The following is a 24,628-nucleotide window of genomic DNA, read 5'->3' as shown; positions in this document are numbered from 1 at the left end:
ACAATCTTTCACCCTCTTCTGTATGACATCCTTTTATATATTTGAACATGGCTATCATATCACCCCTTAACCTTCTCTTCTCCAGGCTAAACATACCCAGCTCCCTAAGCCGTTCCTCATGAGGCATTGTTTCCAGGCCTTTGACCATTTTGGTTGCCCTCCTCTGGACACGTTCCAGCTTGTCAGTATCCTTCTTGAATTGCGGTGCCCAGAATTGTGCAGAAATGCATCGCTGTATCAGCACACAGCTTATAGATCGGTCTCTGCTATATTTAGTCATGACAACAGGCCTGTCGCAATACTCCCGGTACAAAATGCTTTTTAGGTTCCCCCATCCATTCTATAAGCAGCATTTAGAAGTGCAAACATGTAGTTTGAAAACAGGCATTTCGAACATAAACCAGACTGATTTGGTCTTTTAGTGTATTTTGCAAAAAAAAAAAAGTGTGTGCTTTCAGTAGTATACTCATACAATTCTATAAAATATTAAGAAAAAAAGACAGTTTTTCTCCCTACAAAATATGAATTTCAAGATGCATATTTTGTCCAATGTGGCACCTGGGGGCACATCATCCTGTTGGCACCCACCAAGGTTTCCAGCCTCTGCTGATTGATTGAAATGACAGTTTGAGAGGGCTTTTTTGCGGGCGGGGGGTTGTTGGGGGAGTGTTACCTGTTTTATAGGACGTGTTTCCTGCCTTGAGTGCTGTATTTTATTTGTTGGTGTTTTCCTTGTTTAGCAATTCTGAGCATCACCAGGTTTAGTTCTATGAAATGGGGATTTTGTAGTCCAAAACAAAACAAGTGCCCCTGAACCAAAAAGTATTGGGGACCCCTATGGTAGCAACATGTGAGAAAGCAACCAGTTGTTTGCAAGACACAGCAATTCATTTAAAAACCTCATTTCCAATTATATTAACGCATAGTATATATTAATACAACTATTTCATACAACATGCAGCATGACAGTCCTGCAGTAAACCGGCAATGAACTGATTAATAACTGTTTATGTACATGCTAATAAACCAATTTTGTCCAGTCCTTCAATGTACTTGTCACTGCCGTACAGAAAAATATTCTGTCCCCTTTGTGCAACATTACCTCCCCCATAAGAGCATTTTTTAAATTAAATACATAATTTACACACATCATCTTACATACAGTCATTCATACTCACAAAAAGGATATTTATAAAGTTAAAAAACATTAAACAAATTATACAATCCACAAACAACACCATACCCCCCCACCACCCACACTAGACTTCCAATCACATAATCTGTATTATCTTTTTCTCTCTGTTAATTTCCTTTGCATATTATTTCCTTCTCACACATTCTAATTATCACCCTTATTTGTCTAACTTTTTTACATTCCATAGATTTTAAAATCATACTGCCAAATTCATCTTCCATTTTCTTCTTTTTCTAATTACGGGACCTCCTTTAACTTGATATGTATTTCCCTGTTTAAATAAAATACAATAATATTCAACCTTTACATTACTCTTCAGACAGCTGTAAATAAAAAGATTAATAGTTCAGCAGTCTATACGCAGCCGTCCTTCATCCTTCTGTCTCCTGTTGTTCATCTTCTTCTCCTTCTCTTTCCGACTCTGACAACTCTTGATCTTTCCTTTCTTCCGATCTGATTCCATTCTTATCTCCTTCCAATATTTCCCCAGCCTCTTCCCATATTTTCTCCAAAAAATGTCCGCTTCTTCAAATGTCTCAAATTTCCTTCGTTTGCCTTTAAAGTAAAAGGATAGCTCAACCGGATATTCCAATAGGAATTACGGATTTGGCGTTTAATGCTTTCGTTAGGAAGTTAAATTGTTGTCTTTTCTTTATCAATATTCTGTCCTCTTTGCGCAACAATACCTCCCCCATAAGAGCGTTTTGCGAACAGGAAGGAGGTCATCCAAAATCTGAGCATCCATTTCAAGCAAACCTCCGACAAAAACCACATCCCTGAATTTCAGGAACCGCCAGACTACAGTTCATTCTGCAGCTACTTCCATGTAAGGGGCCCTGATTTTCCAGTGTCTCTGGCTCGAGTTCCCTTCAATCCAATGGACTGCCCAGAGCGACTTCTCATATCACGATCTGACACTTCACTTTGCGCCATCTCTTCATCATATCTAAAGGCAAAGAGAAAGTCATTATTGTCCCATGGGATTCACAGGTGGGCTAAACAATGATCAGAACAAAGTGGTGCCACTGCTCTTCCAAGACTTTACTACTACAGGCTGTAGATGGAGGAATTGAAGGCTTGCCAATTATCCGCCTATTATTATTATTATTATTATTCCGCCAACCACAATATCAGGATGGTTCACAACACAAAAATAAATGATGAAAATGAGAACCAAAAACCAACCAACCAACAACCCCCTTCGCCCACACCCATGCATTTTGAAAGCATGTGAAGGTTCTTCTGCATGCAGAAAACCTGTGTGGGGAAGTTATTTTATATATAAAGGTAAAGGTAAAGGTACCCCTGACCGTTAGGTCCAGTTGCAGAAGACTCTGGGGTTGCCCACTTATCTCGCTCTATAGGCTGAGGGAACTGGCATTTGTCTGCAGGCAGCTTTTGGGTCATGTGGCCAGCAGGACTAAGCCGCTTCTGGAGAACTAGGGCAGCGCACAGAAATGCCGTTTACCTTCAAAAGGCATCCCTAAAGCATCTACCTGCAGAGGTTGAGACAATTGCTTTATCTATGATTAATACTTACAAAATCTCATAATGTCCAAAGGCTTCTTTGGGGGGAGATTTATTCCACTTACAGTCTGGAATTTCCCCGTTAGGGACCGCAATGTTAAGTGTGTCATTAATAAGATTGTATTTGAGGATATGATCATTAGCAGTACTGGAAGTAAGAGATGGAGAAGCGTTGACCTATAAAGTGTACACAGGGAGGAGAAAAATAGAGAGTTCACATCCACCAATTCTTCCACAAACAGAAATACGATTAATGAAATTATCAACAGCAGCTCAGGGTCATTCCATATCAAGTTGCCCAATTTTTGATTACTTTTTTTTTTACCTCAAATCAGCCAATTTTCTTAGAATTTTGAACACTTGTTAAATGATCAGAAGCAGGTTTAAATCATCCCGTTTTTGAGTTATGGGAATTTGAAATAAAAAAAACCTGACAATTGTGGCCTTGCCAGACAAAACAAAAATCTTAAAAGCACAGCCCAGAATTCCAAACTAAAAATACCAATCTCTAAGTTTACAGACCTTGTGAACCATTATGCTTTTATGCATTATGCATTTGTCATGGTTTGAAATTGCTCAGAAATGCTTTCTAAGAAGTCATTCATAAAAGAAATAAGTAATAATATGCCATCTGAGTTCCTGCTGCGTTAACATCTCAGATACTAGTCAAAAGGCAGCCCTGCTTTATCTATTGCTTTATCTATGATTAATACTTACAAAATCTCATAATGTCCAAGGGCTTCTTTGGGGGGAGATTTATTCCATTTACAGTATGGAATTTCCCCGTTAGGGACCGCAGTGTTAAGTGTGTCATTAATAAGATTGTATTTGAGGATACGATCATTGGCAGTACTGGAAGTAAGAGATGGAGAAGTGTTGACCTACGAAGTGTACACAGGAAGGAGAAAAATAGAGAGTTCACATCCACCAATACTTCCACAAACAGAAATTTCTGATGACTTTTTCACCTCATATTGCCCAATTTTCTTAGAATTTTGAACCAGGTTTAAATCTAAAATATTACTTTTTTATCTCATCGAGTTTTTGAGTTATGGGGGTTTGAAATTAAAAAAAAACCCTGACAATTGTGGCCTTGCCAGACGAAACAAAAATCTTAAAAGCTCAGCCCAGAATTGAGATATTTGCAAACTAAAAATACCAATCTCTTCAGAACTTCATAGGTTCAATTTGATATGGCACGTGATGGATTTACTTTAAATTTAAAGTTACATAACTAAAAGTGATACAAAATTATTAGTTACATAACTAAAAAAAATTTAAAAGTGATACAAAATTATTAGGAATTAAAAATTCCAAAAATGTGTATTATATCACATTTCTTTTTTTCAAGACCAAATATTTCTTCCTCCCTGGTACAAACATGGTGGTAACAGAACGTTACAAAGGAAAAGGAAGTTGTTATTTACAAACTGCACATCAAAAATACAAAGGGTAGTAGAAATTTTAGCTACAAAGAATCCCATCTCCTATGAAAAAGTCTTTGCATTTATTTTCCCTATGTTTTGCAGGAACAGAAGAGACTCCTTCGGTGACACCAGCAGATGCTTCAGGGGAAATGCAAAACGGTTTCAGAACTTGCAGGTTGATTTCCCAACTACCGGTAGCTCCTTGAGCTGCTGTTGGAGGCAAGTTTATTCTCAAATACTGCAGTGTGGATTTCCAGCTGGTCCTTTTAGGAAAAGGCTATGGGAAAGCATTCTCCCTGCCCAGGCAAAAGCTGCACGGTCCAGAAGTGCGTGCAAGACAGAAAACCCAAGATGCTGTGCTTATTTACACCAGGATGTTCAGAGCCACAAACCAGCCAGTGGTTTCAACCACGGCCAGCAGCTACAAGAAAAGAGACAAGCCCTTCCAAGGAGCAGAAGGAACATTCTTCAATGAAGGGACTTCTCCTTAACCTTGTCTCTCGCTGCCCCTTACCCAGTAAAAGCACCTGAGATTTCACATACAGCTTATGATCAGCTTCAGCATCCTCAACTGCTCCATGAGGTTCATATGGAAGAGACCAGTTTCTTCCTTCCAGCAGTGGATTTCCTGAGGTTTCCATCCGAAAAGGACTTGGGGCTTCTGCACCATAGGTGGCTCTCTCCCCCTCCTCCTTGTCCAGTCTATATATACTGCAGGAATTCCATCAGCCTCGCCTTCTGCCTGGATGCGGCAAAACCCCTGGAACAGTCTTGATAGGTGGACCCCTTTAACCCTGTTGCAGAGGAGAGCCTTCCATCTCCAGCACTGTGAGAAGGTTCCATCGCATCTCAGGATGGAAAATCACATGTCCTCAACACTCCACTTGTATGCCAGCTCCTGAACTGCCTTCTTACTTGAGATCCTAGCAAAGCGCTTCTGCTCAAAGCCGTTGGACCTGTCCACTCCATCCCAGCGATACCCAGGCCAGATGTTGAACCTATTAAGTGGGGGTGCTGGTCCACTACATCTTGGGGTTTTTTTGTATCTTTCTTCTCCTTGGCCTTCTTCTTCTTCTTAAGGAAATCGGCCATGATGCTCCTGCTCTTGCAGCATCTTGTCCAAGTCCTGGTCGTCAATGCATTTCTTTCGCTGCATCTTCCACATTCTGCTGCTGCTGCTGGCTCTGTGTGAGGCGCTTTCCCCATTTGGCATACTGCTCATCTCGCTTGGATTTCTCCTCTGCTTTCTTGTGCTGTTCCAGCAATTCCTGCTTCAGGTCCCTCTTGCGGCCCGACTTGTCCCGGAAAACCGTTTCAGCATGCCACGATTCAGCTTCCAAATGTTTGCTGCTGCTTTGCTGATTCCTGACCTCAATCTGCTCCTTCCTCAGTAGCTCAGCTGACACAAAGCCAGCTTTGCCCCCCCCCCGCCGAAAGCATCTGAGGGCCCTTATTTGTCTATCTTTTTTACATTCCATAGATTTTTTAATAATACTGCCAAATTCATCTTCCATTTTGCAGACCTCAAAGTCAGGGGCCCAGGAAGGAAGTGATGGCGGCCCCCCACCCCCCCCTGCCCCAGAACTGCACCCCCAAAGTTGTACGGAATTAACCGCCCACTTGGCAATTCAATCTCATTAATAAGATTGTATTTGAGGATATGATTATTGGCAGTACTGGAAGTAAGAGATGGAGAAGCGTTGACCTACAAAGTGTACACAGGAAGGAGAAAAATAGAGAGTTCACATCCACCAATTCTTCCACAAACAGAAATGCGATTAATGAAATTATCAACAGCAGCTCAGGGTCATTCCATATTAAGTTGCCCAATTTCTGATGGCCTTTTTACCTCATATTGGCCGATTTTCTTAGAATTTTGAACACTTGCTGAATGGTCAGAACCAAGTTAAATCTAAAATATTACTTTTTTTATCTCATCCTGTTTTTGAGTTATGGGAGTTTGAAATTTAAAAAAACTGACAATTGTGGCCTTGCCAGACAAAACAAAAATCTTAAAAGGTCAGCCCAGAAATGAGATATTTCCAAACTAAAAATACAAATCCCTTCAGAACTTCATAGGCTTTAATTTGATATGGCACGTGATGGATTTACTTTAAATTTTAAAGTTACATAACTAATTTTTTAAAAAAAGTGATACAAAATAATTAGGAATTAAAAATTCCAAAAATGTGTATTTTTCTTCCTCCCTGGTACAAACATGGTGGTAACAGAACTTTACAAAAGGAAAAGGAAGTTGTTATTTACAAACTGCACATCAAAAATACAAAGGGTAGTAGAAATTTTAGCTGCAAAGAATCCCATCTCCTATCAAAAAAGTCTTTGCATTTATTTTCCCTATGTTTTGCAGGAACAGAAGAGACTCCTTCGGTGACACCAGCAGATGCTTCAGGGGAAATGCAAAAAGGTTTCAGAACTTGCAGGTTGATTTCCCAACTACCGGTAGCTCCTTGAGCTGCTGTTGGAGGCAAGTTTATTCTCAAATACTGCAGTGCGGATTTCCAGCTGGTCCTTTTAGGAAAAGGCTATGGGAAAGCATTCTCCCTGCCCAGGCAAAAGCTGCACAGTCCAGAAGTGCGTGCGAGACATAAAACCCAAGATGCTGTGCTTATTTACACCAGGATGTTCAGAGCCACAAACCAGCCAGTGGTTTCAACCATGGCCAGCAGCTACAAGAAAACAGACAAACCCTTCCAAGGAGCAGAAGGAACATTCTTCAATGATGGGACTTCTCCTTACCCTTGTCTCTCGCTGCCCCTTACCCAGAAAAAGCACCTGAGATTTCACATACAGCTTATGATCAGCTGCAGCATCCTCAACTGCTCCATGAGGTTCATATGGAAGAGACCAGTTTCTTCCTTCCAGCAGTGGATTTCCAGAGGTTTCCATCCAAAAAGGACTTGGGGCTTCTGCACCATAAGTGGCTCTCTCTCTCTCTCCCTCCTCCTTCTTGTCCAGTCTATATATACTGCAGGAATTCCATCAGCCTCGCCTTCTGCCTGGATGCGGCAAGCTGCCTCCAAGCCCTTCCAAAACCACAGTCTGGAACAGTCTTGATAGGTGGACCCAGGAGCGTACTGGGAGGGGGGGCAACCAAGACAAGGTCGTTTGGGGGCGGGACCAAAGCAAGAGGGGAGGGGCCATGAAGTGGGAATGTGGGCGGAGCTACAGGGCCCGCGGGCTCGCGGCGGCCGCCTTGTGCTTCGTGAGGAGCCTGGCAGCTGCAGACCTCAAAGTCAGGGGCCCAGGAAGGAAGTGATGGCGCCCACCCCCCACCCCCTGCCCCAGAACTGCACCCCCAAAGTTGTACGGAATTAACCGCCCACTTGGCAATGCATTGCATCTGCAAGGACACCACACACACACCTCACGCGCGCCCTCCACTCCCCATCCCTGAAAAGTGCCGGCCCCCCACAACCAACCCCTCCCTGCCTCCCCACCCCACCCCACCCAAGGGACCCCCATTACCTCCGCCCTATCCTCCCAAACCCTCCCTCTCTCCATGCTCCGCCCTCCTTCAAGGCACCCCAACTTAGCCCCTTCCTGCTTCCCTCCCCCCGCTTAACCCCTTCCTCCCCACGCCCCCCACCATTAAACCCTGGCTACTCCGTCCAAGCCCCGACCTCTCCTCTCCCCAAATTGCCCCCTCCGTAAGGAAACACCCCCACAACTTAACCCCTTCCTTCCTAGTGCACGGTGCCCCCTCCAAAGTCCAAGCACCCCTGCTGCCCCCTGGGGGGAACCCTCCCCAATTAACCCCTTCCTCCCCACTCCCAAGTCCTGACCCCCTCAAGGAGACCCTCAACCGACTGACCCCCTCCAGCCACACGCTCGCGCGCTGTGAGTGTGTACTGCAAGAGGCCTGTGGTGGGGAAAGGTCCAAATCTGAGGAGGTTTTCGTACTCCTCCTGGGTGGGGGAGAATCGGAGTCGGATTCAGAATCATGTCTCTGGTGCTTCCTTGGTGAAGGTACTGATGAATGGGACCGTTTATTGGCTTCAGAGTCTCTGGCGTTGCTTTGCTTTCCTAGACCCCCCGTGGACAACTGCCGTTTCTGAGACAGCAACGGGCCAGTATCTTCTGGGGTGCTGACAGGTCAGAGATAGCTTGCCAACTCTGATGGGTTGAGAGCTTGTCAGCGTAGTGTTCCTGTTGGCCTCCATGCGAGCTTCTGGTATTATTTTTGCCTGTGTCAGAATGATGCCTTTTAGGTGATGGATCTGGTGACCCCCGGCGGCCCCTCCCGGGCGGGGACTGATCTGGTGACTCACAACGGGCCCTCCTGGGTAGTGATTGGTCCAACGAGTCATGACGTCTCCTCGGCGGCGACTGGTCTGGCGAATGCCTTGCTCTTTTTTGTTTTGTCAGCGCAAAAACAAAACTATGCCGTGATAAATCCCTGAAACGAGATATTGATAAGGTGAATAAAACTAAAACTCAACTGATTTAAGGTTTAGGTTTAAAATTCCCAAAAGAAACTTTGATATAGAAAAGACATAAATATCTCCAGGGCCGTCTTAAGCACCTCTGGCGCTGTGGTGCGACGGATCCCTCCGGCGCCCCCCCCGCCCCTTTCACAGCAAGGCGGGCGGGCGCAGTGCAGCGCGGCTGCCAAAGGCGCTGCTGCGCAATGGGTGGGCAGGCTCAGCGCCCAGCGCGGCTGCCGAGGGCGCTGCTGCGCGGCGGAGCGGCCCGGCGCAGCTGCGTGCCACCCCCTCTGGTGGCCCGGCGCCATGGCCACCTGCGCCACCCAGCCTGGCCGTAGGGCCGGCCCTGAATATCTCAAAATAACCTCTACATAAAGTAAACCTTGACCAGGTGCCGGCTAAGTGATTCCTTTCACTGGAAAATCGCTGTTTCCTCATAAGGAAAAGGTTAAGGGGCTGAGGTTTCCTTAGAATCAAAACTAAACAGGAGCCATAAGCTCTGAAAAGAATTGAAAATTACTTAGCAGTCAGGGATAAACTTCCCCAAGATAAGACTATAGTTGTTTAAACTAAAGGTTAGATAACCTATGGGACAATTCAACTCATAAATATCATTTTTTTAAAATTTCAAACCCCCATACCATAACTCAAAAACTCGATGAGATAAAAAAAGTAATATTTTAGATTTAAACTTGGTTCTGATCATTCAGCATGTGTTCAAAATTCTAAGAAAATTGGCCGATATGAGGTAAAAAAAAGTCATCAGAAATTGGGCAACTTGATATGGAATGACCCTGAGCTGCTGTTGATAATTTCATTAATCGCATTTCTGTTTGTGAAAGAATTGGTGGATGTGAACTCTCTATTTTTCTCCTTCCTGTGTACACTTCGCAGGTCAACGCTTCTCCATTTCTTACTTCCAGTTCTGCCAATGATCGTATCCTCAAATACAATCTTATTAATGACACACTTAACATTGCGGTCCTGTGAGGGACAAGGGATACAGGGAAGTCCCTCCCATCTTAAGTTCCAGCCCATCACCAAGCGCTGGAGAGAGTAAGGAGAGCTCTGCCTCCAGCGGAGAGTCAGGAAGTGGTGTCCGAGGCTCAGGCAGGGTTGTGGAGCCCATGCCTCAGGTGGGACAGGAAGTTGGACGCACAGGGGGGAGGCCAATTCCCCCAACTCCCGAATTGCGACGCAAACGTAGGGGGAAGAGGTTGGGTCTGCCAAAGTTGTGGTGCTGGAAGAAAACGCGCCAATCGCCATTCGGGAGTTCTGACACCTCACCTTAAGGATGCATTTTTATTGCTCTGAACACTGTAAATAGTCAGCACTTAATAAAAGCCTTAAAAGACCATGCTGGAGTCGTTACTCTAGAGTAGCCATACCAGGCCCTCTGACAGGTCCCTAACGGGGAAATTCCAGACTGTAAATGGAATAAATCTCCCCCCAAAGAAGCCCTTGGACATTATGAGATTTTGTAAGTATTAATCATAGATAAAGCAATTGTCTGAACCTCTGCAAGTAGATGCTTTAGGGCTGCCTTTTGACTAGTATCTGAGTGTAAACTTGATAATTCAACTAATAAATATCATTTATTAGCTCAGTGGCTCCACCTCCACGATGCCCCATACAGGGAGGCAGCAAGGCTTCTCTGTCAGCCCCAGGGGCAGAGCTGAGGGGCAGATTCCTGGGATCTCGGATTAGAAGGGATCTGCAGAAACAGCGCTGGGAAATATCTACGCTGAAGGCCTTGGAGAGCAACAGCTACAGCAGACAGTGCCAGACTAGATGGACCAATGGCCTGGATTCTTTATAAGACACCTTTTTAGGATTATTACTCAAAAGCAAATATTTTCCCATTCAATGTTACTTTGCTACCCATTTTTCTGTAGTCCCAAGAAGGGGAATCCTTTAGTTGCCAAAGAGCAGGACCCTGCTGTTCAGAGGAAACCTGCACGCATCATCAAGATAACTCTGCTTACCTCAATAAGCCACGGCTTTAGCTTGTCATCAATGATGATGTCATATCCGTAACATTCAAAGCAGTGTTTATCGTTGTTCATTACAGGCTGAAAGAGTTGAAAATGGACAAGAAAGCAGAAATGAACATCGGTACAATTTTACTAGCTAGGGAGTATGACTAAGACTCCTGAAATAATTTGCAAGGCATTTCAGTTACATGCTCCCTATTTTGCTAGGCTGCTCTCAGCTGTGGGGCACCCTCAATAAATGGTACAAACAATCATATGGTGGGCTAGAAAAGGGGGTCCAAAAAGTTTGACGGGCTATTGCTTGTTCTTGCCACCAACCCAGCTGCTCACTCCACCCATAAAGGACTCAAAGGAGGGTGTCTGACACCACCCTGCTTTTAAGAACCCCCAAAGCTCAAAAGATCCTGTCCAACTCTTGCTTTGCATTGAAGGGGCTGGTTTCCAGGCACAAGAATGCAGCTGCCATGTGATCGTATTCCTCAACCTGGTGATAAGAACCAAGTAATACTTCTTAATAAAAAGTATTTTACAATCATACAAAAACTCATCTAGTTCTGAGGACATGCTATTGCCCCCTGATCAAAATGCTCATGCATCAATGCTGCATTAATGGGTGATATCAACTACCCTCACACACATACACATTCCAGCCTTGGCAAAATGGTAACATATAGAAACCCTAAATGACTGTGACCTTGGACCGACCAGAGGGATGGCAACCCTGGACTTAATCTTAAGTGGCACCCAAGACCAAGTATGAGATGTGTTGTTGGACTGAATGGAAGGAGTGACCCTAGTACTATTACATTAAATAAACGTGTAAGTGGCCCCTTGCCGAGAAAATCCAACATAGGAACATTTGAGTTCAAAAGAGGAAACTTCCCCCAAAAAGATGGAATGGAGAAACTTCCCAAGAGGAAAGGTTTCAGCATATGGAGCCTTTTAGTTTAGGGGGGAAAGGCCAAGAAGAGGCGACAGGATAGACATGTCACAGCATGCAGAAAGGGGATAAATTACCGTAAGTCTTTCTCCCTCATAACACGAGGAACTCATAACACAAGGAGCCCACGAGCCTCTCCGGGAACCAGCAAGAGAGGGGGGGAAGAGAGAGGGGGGAGGGAGGGGGAGGGAGGGAGAGAGGGGGGAGGGAGGGAGAGAGGGAGGGAGGGAGGGGGGAGAGGGGGTGGGAGGGAGGGAGAGAGGGAGGGAGAGAGAGGGGGTGGGAGGGAGGGAGGGAGGGAGAGACTTTACCTCAACGACCGAGCGATTCCGAAGCCTCCGCACCGAAGCAACACCCTTCTCCTGCTCGTCTCCTCCTCCTCCTCCACCTCCTCTGTGCTGATTAGCCCCCGCCAGGAGCCGCCTCCTCCGATTGGGCGAAGGCGGGAAATTGGGGCCAGTGCGCGCGGCGCTTGAGCATCTTCAAGGCTCCGTTCTTCTCCGCCTCCTCAAACTGCCTCTGGGGCTGGGCGCAGGCAGCCGCTGTGTTGGCGCATCACCCGCGTGCCGAGCGGCCTCCTCCTGGCTGGCGCCCCGCTGCCGCCGGTACTGGGTTCCCGTGGTGGCGGCGCTACTCTTTTGAAGGCCTTCCGGACCCAGGAGACAAGGGAACGGAGGCTGAGGCACGAGGGGGTCTTCCGATGGTGCTTTTCCACACGGGCCTCGTTCCCTCCGGGCTCCAGGTGTTCTTCTGCATTGTCGCCAGGCGGGGGCCACAGCCTCTCCGCAGCAGGTGAATTATTGGGGGGCGGCGGCCCTTGGCTGCTGCTGTTATCTTCTGGGAGGATGCCAGGCTCCTCTTGTGGAGACCGGCCCTCTTCCTCCTCCTTAGCCGCCTCCTCTGGGTATTGGGTCAGAGAACTCTGGCCCTCCTCATCTGACCATCTGACATGTTTTGTCTTTTTTTTACAATCCCAGGCCAGCAGAGGCGGCGGCGGAGGGCTGCTGCTGCAGGGTCCCAGGTCGTCAAGAAGGGCACTTCTGCTCTTCAGGAGGTTCGAGTCTCCAGCAGCCTCCATCCTGCTGGGCAGGGAGCGCAGGTCCTGCAGCTGGGACTTCAGCTCCCCTCCTGCCACCTTCTCCTTCTCCAGGCCGCCCTGATTCTTCTTCTTTTGGGGACACTTTCGGCCCACATTGGCCGCTGGCAGAGGCGACGGAGGCCTGTGCCCCTTTGTGGGGGGGACCTTCCTGCCCGATCGGGGGTCCCCACTCTCTCTGTCCTCGGGCGGCTGGTAGCGGGGGCGCTCATGGTCTGTCCCATAGCAGAGGAAGTTGCTTGTGGAGGCACCTGAGTCACTCAGGGGCGTTTCCTCCTCATCATCATCATCGCCCAGGTAGTAAGCCTCATGATCTGTTACGGAACTTTCCGGGTGCTCTGGCTTAGTGGTGTCAGCAGGGAGGACCACAATCACTCTGGGCCACAGGTGCTGTTCTTTCCTTTCGCCGGATGGGGGCCACAGCCCCTCCGCAGCATCCGAATTATTGTGGGGCAGCCCTTGGCTTTCTTCTGGGGGGATGGCTGCCTCCTCTTGTAGAGGCCCCTCTTCCTTTTTCCGGAACTCATCCCCTCTGGGCTCCTGGTTTTCTTCTTTGCTGTCGCCAGATGGGGGCCACAGCCCCTCCCCAGGTGAATTATTGTGGGGTGGCGCTTGGGTGCCAGGCTGCTCTTTCTCTTCATTTTCCGGCAGACATTCAGGACAACATGGTCTCGGGGTTTCCTCCTTCCTTTCGTCTTCCTCCTCCGGGGGGCCGCCTCTTGGTCCGCTCACCATTTTCCCAGCCATTAATTTTCAGACTTTCCTGATTGTAACTCCCGCTTTCTCGCTGTCTAATTTGTCGTGATTTTTTCAATCAAATTAGGCACCAGTTTTTCCTATTCTTTCACAGCTAAGACACCCAAGGGTTGTTGAGCCAAGGCTGGGTCTCAACTGCCAAGTGAGGTTGGGATTCTGAGTGGGTCTCAGCTGCCAAGTGAGGTTGGGATTCTGAGTGGGTCTCAACTGCCAAGTGAGGTTGGGATTCTGAGCTGATGTCACAGGCTGGTTCCGATCAGTCCATTTCCTCTAAGGGGGGGGGAACCTGTTTCCCCCTAGGGTGACCGCTTAAAACACCACCCAAGGAAAAAAAGGAGAAAAGCAGAGAAATCTTTTAGAGTTTTTCTGCCTGGCCTTCAATTTAGCCTACGTAATCCTCCATTCCTTTTTCCCTTCCCCTTTTCTATGAAGAAACCCTTCTGGGTCCCCACATTTAAATTCTTCCCTGGTCTCCTTGCTGGCCTTAGCAGTACTAACTTGGCCAGTTAGCCCTGGTGTGGTGGCTTGTTTGTGATAGGCTGTGGTGAACTTTGTTTTTGTGTGTGAGTGGGGTGGTGGGTGTTTTTTAATCAGGTTAGCCATATTGATTCGTATGCTGTTGGTGGATTCTCGTCGTTGTCTTGTTGGGCTGTGTATGTGATAAAGGGGAGCCATACCGGGGGAAAGTATCTTCTATTTGTCCCCGTGTCAGTTTCAGTTTATTGGTTAATTTTCTAGTAGGGCTGTTTCCCATACTATTTGGTACCATTTGTCCATGCTTACTCCTGACAGGGCACAAGAAGAAGGGGACGACAGAGGACAAGATGGCTGGACAGTGTTCTCGAAACTACTAACATGAGTTTGACCAAACTGCGGGTGGCAGTGGAAGACAGGAGTGCCTGACGTGCGCTGGTCCATGGGGTCATGAAGAGTCGGCTAAACAACAACCAGTTCAAGCACTTCCTACCACTGTTTTACAGAACCATGAGAGAACGTTTGCCTTAAAATGTAGTGATAAATGATTTAGTAACTAACAAACCATTTCAGGTATTTGTTTTTCTTTTTGTCAATCATTTTCCTCCATAAAATCTTTAATTAGGACCATAAGGGGCTACCAGGCTGTTAGTCCATCTAGCTAAGCATCATCTACACTGACTTGATGGCAGCTCTGCAGGGTTCTGGCCCAGAGCTCTTCTTCCCCAGCTCTGCTTGGAGATGCCAGGACTGAACCTGGGACATTCTGCATGCAAAGCAGATGCTCCATGAACCCTTTTCCTACTACTGCAGCTCTGGTATGAGAGGCACTGACTGCCAAAGGGGAATGTGAGCTCACAAAGCACATTGTTTCAGCCATTTTGAATAGATTGATTGTCTTCTAAATGGTTGCTGTATTTGGCTTGGCAAAGATTTTTTAAAACTACGTAGTTCATAAATGGACAATACTAACTGTTTTGCTTCAATTTTGCTGATTTTACAAAGGTGATTATGTCTGGAGTGCACATGCAGTTCTACTCAAGATTAAGCAACTAAGCGAAATAAACCTATAGAACGCTTATTTGTCTTCTATCTATGCATTCTGACACTCCAACAATGTGTTTTGCTTCAATTTGGCTCATTTTACAAAGGTGCTTATTTCTTGAGTTCATATCCATATCTACTCAAGAGTAAGCAACTAAGCGACATAAACGTATAAAACGCTTATTTGTCTTCTATCTTTGCATTGTGACACTCCAACAATGTGTTTTGCTTCAATTTGGCTCATTTTACAAAGGTGCTTATTTCTGGAGTGAACATGCAGTTCTACTCAAGAGTAAGCAATTAAGCGAAATAAACCTATAGAACGCTTATTTGCCTTCTTTCTATGCATTCTGACACTCCAACAATGTGTTTTGCTTCAATTTGGCTCATTTTACAAAGGTGCTTAATTCTGGAGTTCACATGCATATCTACTCAAGAGTAAGCAACTAAGCGAGATAAACCTATACAACGCTTACTTGTCTTCTATCTATGCATTCTGACACGCCAACAATGTGTTTTGCTTCAATTTGGCTCATTTTACAAAGGTGCTTAATTCTGGAGTGCAAATGCATTTCTACTCAAGAGTAAGCAACTAAGCGAAATAAACCTATAAATCGCTTATTTGTCTTCTATCCATGCATTCTGACACTCCAACAATGTGTTTTGCTTCAATTTGGGTCATTTTACAAAGGTGCTTATTTCTGGAGTTCACATGCATATCTACTCAAAAGTAAGCAACTAAGCGAAAAAAACTTATAGATCGCTTATTTGTCTTCTATATATGCATTCTGACACTCCACCAATATGTTTTGCTTCAATTTGGCTCATTTTACAAAGGTGCTTATTTCTGGAGTGAACGTGCAGTTTTACTCAAGAGTAAGCAACTAAGCGAAATAAACCTATAGAACGCTTACTTGTCTTCTATCTATGCATTCTGACACTCCACCAATATGTTTTGCTTCAATTTGGCTCATTTTACAAAGGTGCTTATTTCTGGAGTTCACATGCAGTTCTACTCAAGAGTAAGCAACTAAGCGAAATAAACCTATAGAACGCTTATTTGTATTCTATCTATGCATTCTGACACTCCAACAATGTGTTTTGCTTCAATTTGGCTCATTTTACAAAGGTGCTTATTTCTGGAGTGCACATGCAGTTCTACTCAAGAGTAAGCAAATAAGCGAAATAAACCCATAGAACGCTTATTTGTCTTCTATCGATGCAGTTCTACTCAAGAGTAAGCAACTAAGCGAAATAAACCCATAGAACGCTATTTGTTTTCTATCTATGCATTCTGACACTCCAACAATGTGTTTTCTTTGTCTTCTATCTATGCATTCTGACACTCCAACAATGTGTTTTGCTTCAATTTGGCTCATTTTACAAAGGTGCTTATTACTGGAGTTCACATGCATATCTACTCAAGAGTAAGCAACTAAGCGAAATAAACCTATACAACGCTTACTTGTCTTCTATCTATGCATTCTGACACTCCAACAATGTGTATTGTTTCAATTTGGCTCATTTTACAAAGGTGCTTATTTCTGGAGTGAACATGCAGTTTTACTCAAGAGTAAGCAACTAAGCGAAATAAACCTATAGAACGCTTACTTGTCTTCTATCTATGCATACTGACACTCCACCAATATGTTGTGCTTCAATTTGGCTCACTTTACAGAGCTGCTTATTTCTGGAGTTCACATGCAGTTCTACTCAAGAGTAAGCAACTAAGCGAAATAAACCTATAGAACGCTTATTTGTATTCTATCTATGCATTCTGACACTCCAACAATGTGTTTTGCTTCAATTTTGCTGATTTTACAAAGGTGCTTATTTCTGGAGTGAACATGCAGTTCTACTCAAGAGTAAGCAATTAAGCGAAATAAACCTATAGAACGCTTATTTGCCTTCTTTCTATGCATTCTGACACTCCAACAATGTGTTTTGCTTCAATTTGGCTCATTTTACAAAGGTGCTTATTTCTGGAGTTCACATGCATATCTACTCAAGAGTAAGCAACTAAGCAAAAAAAAACCTATACAACGCTTACTTGTATTCTATCTATGCATTCTGACACTCCAACAATGTGTTTTGCTTCAATTTGGCTCATTTTACAAAGGTGCTTATTTCTGGAGTTCACATGCATATCTACTCAAAAGTAAGCAACTAAGCGAAAAAAACTTATAGATCGCTTATTTGTCTTCTATATATGCATTCTGACACTCCACCAATATGTTTTGCTTCAATTTGGCTCATTTTACAAAGGTGCTTATTTCTGGAGTGAACGTGCAGTTTTACTCAAGAGTAAGCAACCAAGCGAAATAAACCTATAGAACGCTTACTTGTCTTCTATCTATGCATTCTGACACTCCACCAATATGTTTTGCTTCAATTTGGCTCATTTTACAAAGGTGCTTATTTCTGGAGTTCACATGCAGTTCTACTCAAGAGTAAGCAACTAAGCGAAATAAACCTATAGAACGCTTATTTGTATTCTATCTATGCATTCTGACACTCCAACAATGTGTTTTGCTTCAATTTGGCTCATTTTACAAAGGTGCTTATTTCTGGAGTGCACATGCAGTTCTACTCAAGAGTAAGCAAATACCGTGTTTCCCCTTTTTTAATACGTAGTCAGAAAGTAAGCCATGGCAGGGTTTTTAACCATTTGAGAGCTATAAGACATACCCCGAAAATAAGCCATACTTCCGCACCAGCTAGCAGGACCCAGCATGCCGGCCGCGACAGGAGGAGGAAGCCTGCCGGGTCGGGTCAGTGCCCGGAAGCGGCGGTGGCTGCTTTAGTGCCAATAAAGCGTGCAGCAGTGCCGCACGGAGCACCAGCCAGCAGGACCCAGCTCCTGCAATGCCGGCCGCGGCAGGAGGAGGAAGCCTGCGGGGTCGGGTGGGTGCCCAGAAGCGGTGGCGGCTGCAGCGCTGACAAAGCGTGAAGCAGCGCCGCACGAAGCACCAAGGGCACGAGCGGCAGGAGGAAAGAGAGAGAGGCTCGTTACTTGCGGCACTTTAAGAGAAGCAGCCAGAACCGATCTCCATATTCCGAGCCTCCCTTTTGCGCGTGCGGGCATGTTAAAGCCCCGATCACTTCACTCCCCACTTCTTCCTCGCCATCCCTCCCTTTCACGCATTGCCTTGACCCCGCAGCCCCCCTCCCTGGCCATCTTCCCCTAAGTGCAGCGCTGCTTCGTGAGCGCTGCAGCCGCACGCTCTCTGTGTGTGCTGCAGCCGCACGCTCTCTGTGTGTGCGCGTGTCTCTTTCTTTCTCTCCCTGTGTGTCCGTCTCTGTGTGTGTGTGTGTGTGTGCGCGCGCGCGCGTCTCTCTCTCTCCCCCCCCGTGCGTCTCTCTGTGTGTGTGTTTGTGCGCGTCTCTTTCTTTCTCTCCCCGTGCATCCGTCTCTCTCTGTGTGTGTGTTTGTGCGCGTCTCTTTCTTTCTCTCCCCGTGCATCCGTCTCTCTCTGTGTGTGTGTTTGTGCGCGTCTCTTTCTTTCTCTCCCCGTGCATCCGTCTCTCTCTGTGTGTGTGTTTGTGCGCGTCTCTTTCTTTCTCTCCCCCGTGCGTCCGTCTCTCTCTGTGTGTGTGTTTGTGCGCGTCTCTTTCTTTCTCTCCCCGTGCATCCGTCTCTCTCTGTGTGTGTGTTTGTGCGCGTCTCTTTCTTTCTCTCCCCGTGCATCCGTCTCTCTCTGTGTGTGTGTTTGTGCGCGTCTCTTTCTTTCTCTCCCCCGTGCGTCCGTCTCTCTCTGTGTGTGTGTGCGCGCGTCTCTTTCTCTCTCTCCCCCGTGCGTCTCTGTGTGTGTGTGTGTGTGTGTGTGTGTGCGCGCGTCTCTTTCTTTCTCTCCCTGTGCGTGTCTCTCTCTCAGTGTGTGTGTGTGTGTGTGTGTTTGCGCGCGCGCGCGCGCGCGCGTCTCCCCCCCCCCACAGAGAAAAGGTTCCGCTTCGGCTCGTCATTCAGCCGCGCGCGCACGCCAGGGGCATGGGCCCAAGCCTCGTCCCCCTCGCGCTTCCCTCACAAGCATCTCAGAGCGGGACGGGTCACGGCCTCCCTCCTCATTCCTCGGCCGGCGTGAGAGAGCCCGGGGAGCAGAAGGATCCCAGGTTTAACCCCCAGGTACCCCCAAGTTTGAAATTCTGGAGAGCTGCTGCCAGCCTGGTTGACAGCAAAACCTGGATAGCACAGTAGGCTAGAGTGTGGTGTTTATAATGTGCGCGGAAGAGAGCACCGAGTGTCCTGAGCCAGTGGGACCCAGTTGTACCAGCACTTAAAAAAAAAGACACCCCCTGAAAATAAGCCACCGTGTGTTTTTTTGAGGAAAAAAAGTTATAAGACGGTGTCTTAAAAAAGGGGAAACACGGTAAGCGAAATAAACCCATAGAACGCTTATTTGTCTTCTATCGATGCAGTTCTACTCAAGAGTAAGCAACTAAGCGAAATAAACCCATAGAACGCTATTTGTTTTCTATCTATGCATTCTGACACTCCAACAATGTGTTTTCTTTGTCTTCTATCTATGCATTCTGACACTACAACAATGTGTTTTGCTTCAATTTGGCTCATTTTACAAAGGTGCTTATTACTGGAGTTCACATGCATATCTACTCAAGAGTAAGCAACTAAGCGAAATAAACCTATACAACGCTTACTTGTCTTCTATCTATGCATTCTGACACTCCAACAATGTGTATTGTTTCAATTTGGCTCATTTTACAAAGGTGCTTATTTCTGGAGTGAACATGCAGTTTTACTCAAGAGTAAGCAACTAAGCGAAATAAACCTATAGAACGCTTACTTGTCTTCTATCTATGCATACTGACACTCCACCAATATGTTGTGCTTCAATTTGGCTCACTTTACAGAGCTGCTTATTTCTGGAGTTCACATGCAGTTCTACTCAAGAGTAAGCAACTAAGCGAAATAAACCTATAGAACGCTTATTTGTCTTCTATCTATGCATTCTGACACTCCAACAATGTGTTTTGCTTCAATTTGGCTCATTTTACAAAGGTGCTTATTTCTTGAGTTCATATCCATATCTACTCAAGAGTAAGCAACTAAGCGACATAAACGTATAAAACGCTTATTTGTCTTCTATCTTTGCATTGTGACACTCCAACAATGTGTTTTGCTTCAATTTGGCTCATTTTACAAAGGTGCTTATTTCTGGAGTGAACATGCAGTTCTACTCAAGAGTAAGCAATTAAGCGAAATAAACCTATAGAACGCTTATTTGCCTTCTTTCTATGCATTCTGACACTCCAACAATGTGTTTTGCTTCAATTTGGCTCATTTTACAAAGGTGCTTAATTCTGGAGTTCACATGCATATCTACTCAAGAGTAAGCAACTAAGCGAGATAAACCTATACAACGCTTACTTGTCTTCTATCTATGCATTCTGACACGCCAACAATGTTTTTTGCTTCAATTTGGCTCATTTTACAAAGATGCTTATTTCTGGCGTGAACATGCAGTTCTACTCAAGAGTAAGCAACTAAGCGAAATAAAGCCATGGAACGCTTATTTGCCTTCTATCTATGCATTCTGACACTCCAACAATGTGTTCTGCTTCAATTTGACTCATTTTACAAAGGTGCTTTTTCCTGGAGTGAACATGCAGTTCTACTCAAGAGTAAGCAACTAAGCGAAATAAAGCCATGGAACGCTTATTTGCCTTCTATCTATGCATTCTGACACTCCAACAATGTGTTCTGCTTCAATTTGACTCATTTTACAAAGGTGCTTATTCCTGGAGTGAACATGCAGTTCTACTCAAGAGTAAGCAACTAAGCGAAATAAAGCTATGGAACGCTTATTTGCCTTCTATCTATGCATTCTGACACTCCAACAATGTGTTCTGCTTCAATCTGGCTCATTTTACAAAGAGCTCATTTCTGGCGTGAACATGCAGTTCTACTCAAGAGTAAGCAACTAAGCGAAATAAAGCCATGGAACGCTTATTTGCCTTCTATCTATGCATTCTGACACTCCAACAATGTTTTCTGCTTCAATTTGGCTCATTTTACAAAGATGCTCATTTCTGGCGTGAACATGCAGTTCTACTCAAGAGTAAGCAACTAAGCGAAATACAGCCATGGAACGCTTATTTGCCTTCTATCTATGCATTCTGACACTCCACCAATGTTTTCTGCTTCAATTTGGCTCATTTTACAAAGATGCTTATTTCTGGCGTGAACATGCAGTTCTACTCAAGAGTAAGCAACTAAGCGAAATAAAGCTATGGAACGCTTATGTGCCTTCTATCTATGCATTCTGACACTCCAACAATGTTTTCTGATTCAATTTGGGTCATTTCACAAAGGTGCTCATTTCTTGAGTGAATATGCAGTTCTACTCAAGAGTAAGCAACTAAGCGAAATAAAGCCATGGAACGCTTATTTGCCTTCTATCTATGCATTCTGACACTCCAACAATGTTTTCTGATTCAATTTGGGTCATTTCACAAAGGTGCTCATTTCTTGAGTGAATATGCAGTTCTACTCAAGAGTAAGCAACTAAGCGAAATAAAGCCATGGAACGCTTATTTTCCATCTATATATGCATTCTGACACTCCAACAATGTTTTCTGCTTCATTTTGGCTCATTTTACAACGATGCTTATTTCTGGCGTGAACATGCAGTTCTACTCAAGAGTAAGCAACTAAGCGAAATAAAGCCATGGAACGCTTATTTGCCTTCTATCTATGCATTCTGACACTCCAACAATGTTTTCTGCTTCACTTTGACTCATTTTACAAAGGTGCTTATTCCTGGAGTGAATATGCAGTTCTACTCAAGAGTAAGCAACTAAGCGAAATAAAGCCATGGAACGCTTATTTGCCTTCTATCTATGCATTCTGACACTCCAACAATGTGTTCTGCTTCAATTTGACTCATTTTACAAAGGTGCTTTTTCCTGGAGTGAACATGCAGTTCTACTCAAGAGTAAGCAACTAAGCGAAATAAAGCCATGGAACGCTTATTTGCCTTCCAACTATGCATTCTGACACTCCAACAATGTGTTCTGCTTCAATTTGACTCATTTTACCAAGGTGCTTATTCCTGGAGTGAACATGCAGTTCTACTCAAGAGTAAGCAACTAAGCGAAATAAAGCCATGGAACGCTTATTTGCCTTCCAACTATGCATTCTGACACTCCAACAATGTGTTCTGCTTCAATTTGACTCATTTTACCAAGGTGCTTATTCCTGGAGTGAACATGCAGTTCTACTCAAGAGTAAGCAACTAAGCGAAATAAAGCCATGGAACGCTTATTTGCCTTCTATCTATGCATTCTGACACTCCAACAATGTGTTCTGCTTCAATTTGACTCATTTTACAAAGGTGCTTATTCCTGGAGTGAATATGCAGTTCTACTCAAGAGTAAGCAACTAAGCGAAATAAAGCCATGGAACGCTTATTTGCCTTCTATCTATGCATTCTGACACTCCAACAATGTGTTCTGCTTCAATTTGACTCATTTTACAAAGGTGCTTTTTCCGGGAGTGAACATGCAGTTCTACTCAAGAGTAAGCAACTAAGCGAAATAAAGCCATGGAACGCTTATTTGCCTTCTATCTATGCATTCTGACACTCCAACAATGTGTTCTGCTTCAATTTGACTCATTTTACAAAGGTGCTTATTCCTGGAGTGAACATGCAGTTCTACTCAAGAGTAAGCAACTAAGCGAAATAAAGCTATGGAACGCTTATTTGCCTTCTATCTATGCATTCTGACACTCCAACAATGTGTTCTGCTTCAATTTGACTCATTTTACAAAGGTGCTTTTTCCTGGCGTGAACATGCAGTTCTACTCAAGAGTAAGCAACTAAGCGAAATAAAGCCATAGAACGCTTATTTGCCTTCTATCTATGCATTCTGACACTCCAACAATGTGTTCTGCTTCACCTTGACTCATTTTACAAAGGTGCTTATTCCTGGAGTGAATATGCAGTTCTACTGTTTAGGGAAGCTTTTAATGTTTGATGGATTTCTGTATTTTAGAATTTCTGTTTTTTTTGGAAGCCGCCCAGAGTGGCTGGGGGAACCCGGCCAGATGGGCGGGGTATAAATAATAAATTATTATTATTATTATTATTATTACTCAAGAGTAAGCAACTAAGCGAAATAAAGCCATGGAACGCTTATTTGCCTTCTATCTATGCATTCTGACACTCCAACAATGTTTTCTGCTTCAATTTGGCTCATTTTACAAAGATGCTTATTTCTGGCGTGAACATGCAGTTCTACTCAAGAGTAAGCAACTAAGCGAAATAAAGCCATAGAACGCTTATTTGCCTTCTATCTATGCATTCTGACACTCCAACAATGTGTTCTGCTTCAATTTGACTCATTTTACAAAGGTGCTTATTCCTGGAGTGAACATGCAGTTCTACTCAAGAGTAAGCAACTAAGCGAAATAAAGCTATGGAACGCTTATTTGCCTTCTATCTATGCATTCTGACACTCCAACAATGTTTTCTGCTTCAATTTGGGTCATTTCACAAAGGTGCTCATTTCTTGAGTGAATATGCAGTTCTACTCAAGAGTAAGCAACTAAGCGAAATAAAGCCATGGAACGCTTATTTGCCTTCTATATATGCATTCTGACACTCCAACAATGTTTTCTGCTTCAATTTGGCTCATTTTACAAAGATGCTTATTTCTGGCGTGAACATGCAGTTCTACTCAAGAGTAAGCAACTAAGCGAAATAAAGCCATGGAACGCTTATTTGCCTTCTATCTATGCATTCTGACACTCCAACAATGTGTTCTGCTTCAATTTGACTCATTTTACAAAGGTACTTATTCCTGGAGTGAACATGCAGTTCTACTCAAGAGTAAGCAACTAAGCGAAATAAAGCTATGGAACGCTTATTTGCCTTCTATCTATGCATTCTGACACTCCACCAATGTGTTCTGCTTCAATTTGGCTCATTTTACAAAGAGCTCATTTCTGGCGTGAACATGCAGTTCTACTCAAGAGTAAGCAACTAAGCGAAATAAAGCCATGGAACGCTTATTTGCCTTCTATCTATGCATTCTGACACTCCAACAATGTTTTCTGCTTCAATTTGGCTCATTTTACAAAGATGCTCATTTCTGGAGTGAACATGCAGTTCTACTCAAGAGTAAGCAACTAAGCGAAATAAAGCTATGGAACGCTTATGTGCCTTCTATCTATGCATTCTGACACTCCAACAATGTTTTCTGATTCAATTTGGGTCATTTCAGAAAGGTGCTCATTTCTTGAGTGAATATGCAGTTCTACTCAAGAGTAAGCAACTAAGCGAAATAAAGCCATGGAACGCTTATTTGCCTTCTATCTATGCATTCTGACACTCCAACAATGTTTTCTGCTTCAATTTGGGTCATTTCACAAAGGTGCTCATTTCTTGAGTGAATATGCAGTTCTACTCAAGAGTAAGCAACTAAGCGAAATAAAGCCATGGAACGCTTATTTGCCTTCTATATATGCATTCTGACACTCCAACAATGTTTTCTGCTTCAATTTGGCTCATTTTGCAAAGATGCTTATTTCTGGCGTGAACATGCAGTTCTACTCAAGAGTAAGCAACTAAGCGAAATAAAGCCATAGAACGTTTATTTGCCTTCTATCTATGCATTCTGACACTCCAATAATGTGTTCTGCATCACCTTGACTCATTTTACAAAGGTGCTTTTTCCTGGAGTGAACATGCAGTTCTACTCAAGAGTAAGC

The 24,628-nt window shown here is 44.4% G+C and overlaps 1 protein-coding gene, 1 long non-coding RNA gene and 1 pseudogene across 2 annotated transcripts; 1 reads left to right on the top strand and 2 right to left on the bottom strand.

Moving 5' to 3' along the window:
• Nucleotides 1–874: 874 nt before the first annotated feature.
• On the bottom strand, nucleotides 875–11,902 carry LOC132592188 (polyglutamylase complex subunit TTLL1-like). Its single transcript, XM_088669975.1, has 4 exons — nucleotides 11,840–11,902; nucleotides 10,580–10,666; nucleotides 2,736–2,899; nucleotides 875–2,141 (listed from the first exon to the last, which is right to left on the bottom strand). Exons 2-4 carry the CDS (start codon nucleotides 10,658–10,660, stop codon nucleotides 2,012–2,014), a joined length of 375 nt encoding a protein of 124 aa, XP_088526101.1. The 5' UTR covers nucleotides 10,661–10,666; nucleotides 11,840–11,902; the 3' UTR covers nucleotides 875–2,011.
• On the bottom strand, nucleotides 4,909–9,032 carry LOC118096532 (uncharacterized; annotated as a pseudogene).
• Nucleotides 11,903–11,958: 56 nt separating the features above from the next.
• LOC132592191 (uncharacterized) lies at nucleotides 11,959–14,826 on the top strand. Its single transcript, XR_015950107.1, has 2 exons — nucleotides 11,959–12,320; nucleotides 14,173–14,826. It is a non-coding gene; the product is annotated as an uncharacterized LOC132592191 (long non-coding RNA).
• Nucleotides 14,827–24,628: the final 9,802 nt, after the last annotated feature.

The sequence above is a fragment of the Zootoca vivipara genome, chromosome 5, assembly GCF_965207765.1.
Source record: "Zootoca vivipara chromosome 5, rZooViv2.hap1.1, whole genome shotgun sequence".
Taxonomy (NCBI): Eukaryota; Metazoa; Chordata; class Lepidosauria; order Squamata; family Lacertidae; genus Zootoca; species Zootoca vivipara.
Note: the sequence above shows the minus strand (reverse complement) of the source record. Positions and strands in the feature narration are given on the sequence as shown.

Coding starts and splice junctions, on each gene's coding strand:
- LOC132592188 (XM_088669975.1), bottom strand. CDS start 10,660: ATGAACAACGATAAACACTGCTTTGAATGTTACGGATATGACATCATC. Junction 2,900..10,579: donor TAAAGCCGTGGCTTATTGAG/GTAAGCAGAGTT, acceptor TACACTTTATAG/GTCAACGCTTCTCCATCTCT. Junction 2,142..2,735: donor TTTGGACATTATGAGATTTT/GTAAGTATTAAT, acceptor CTTTGCCTTTAG/ATATGATGAAGAGATGGCGC.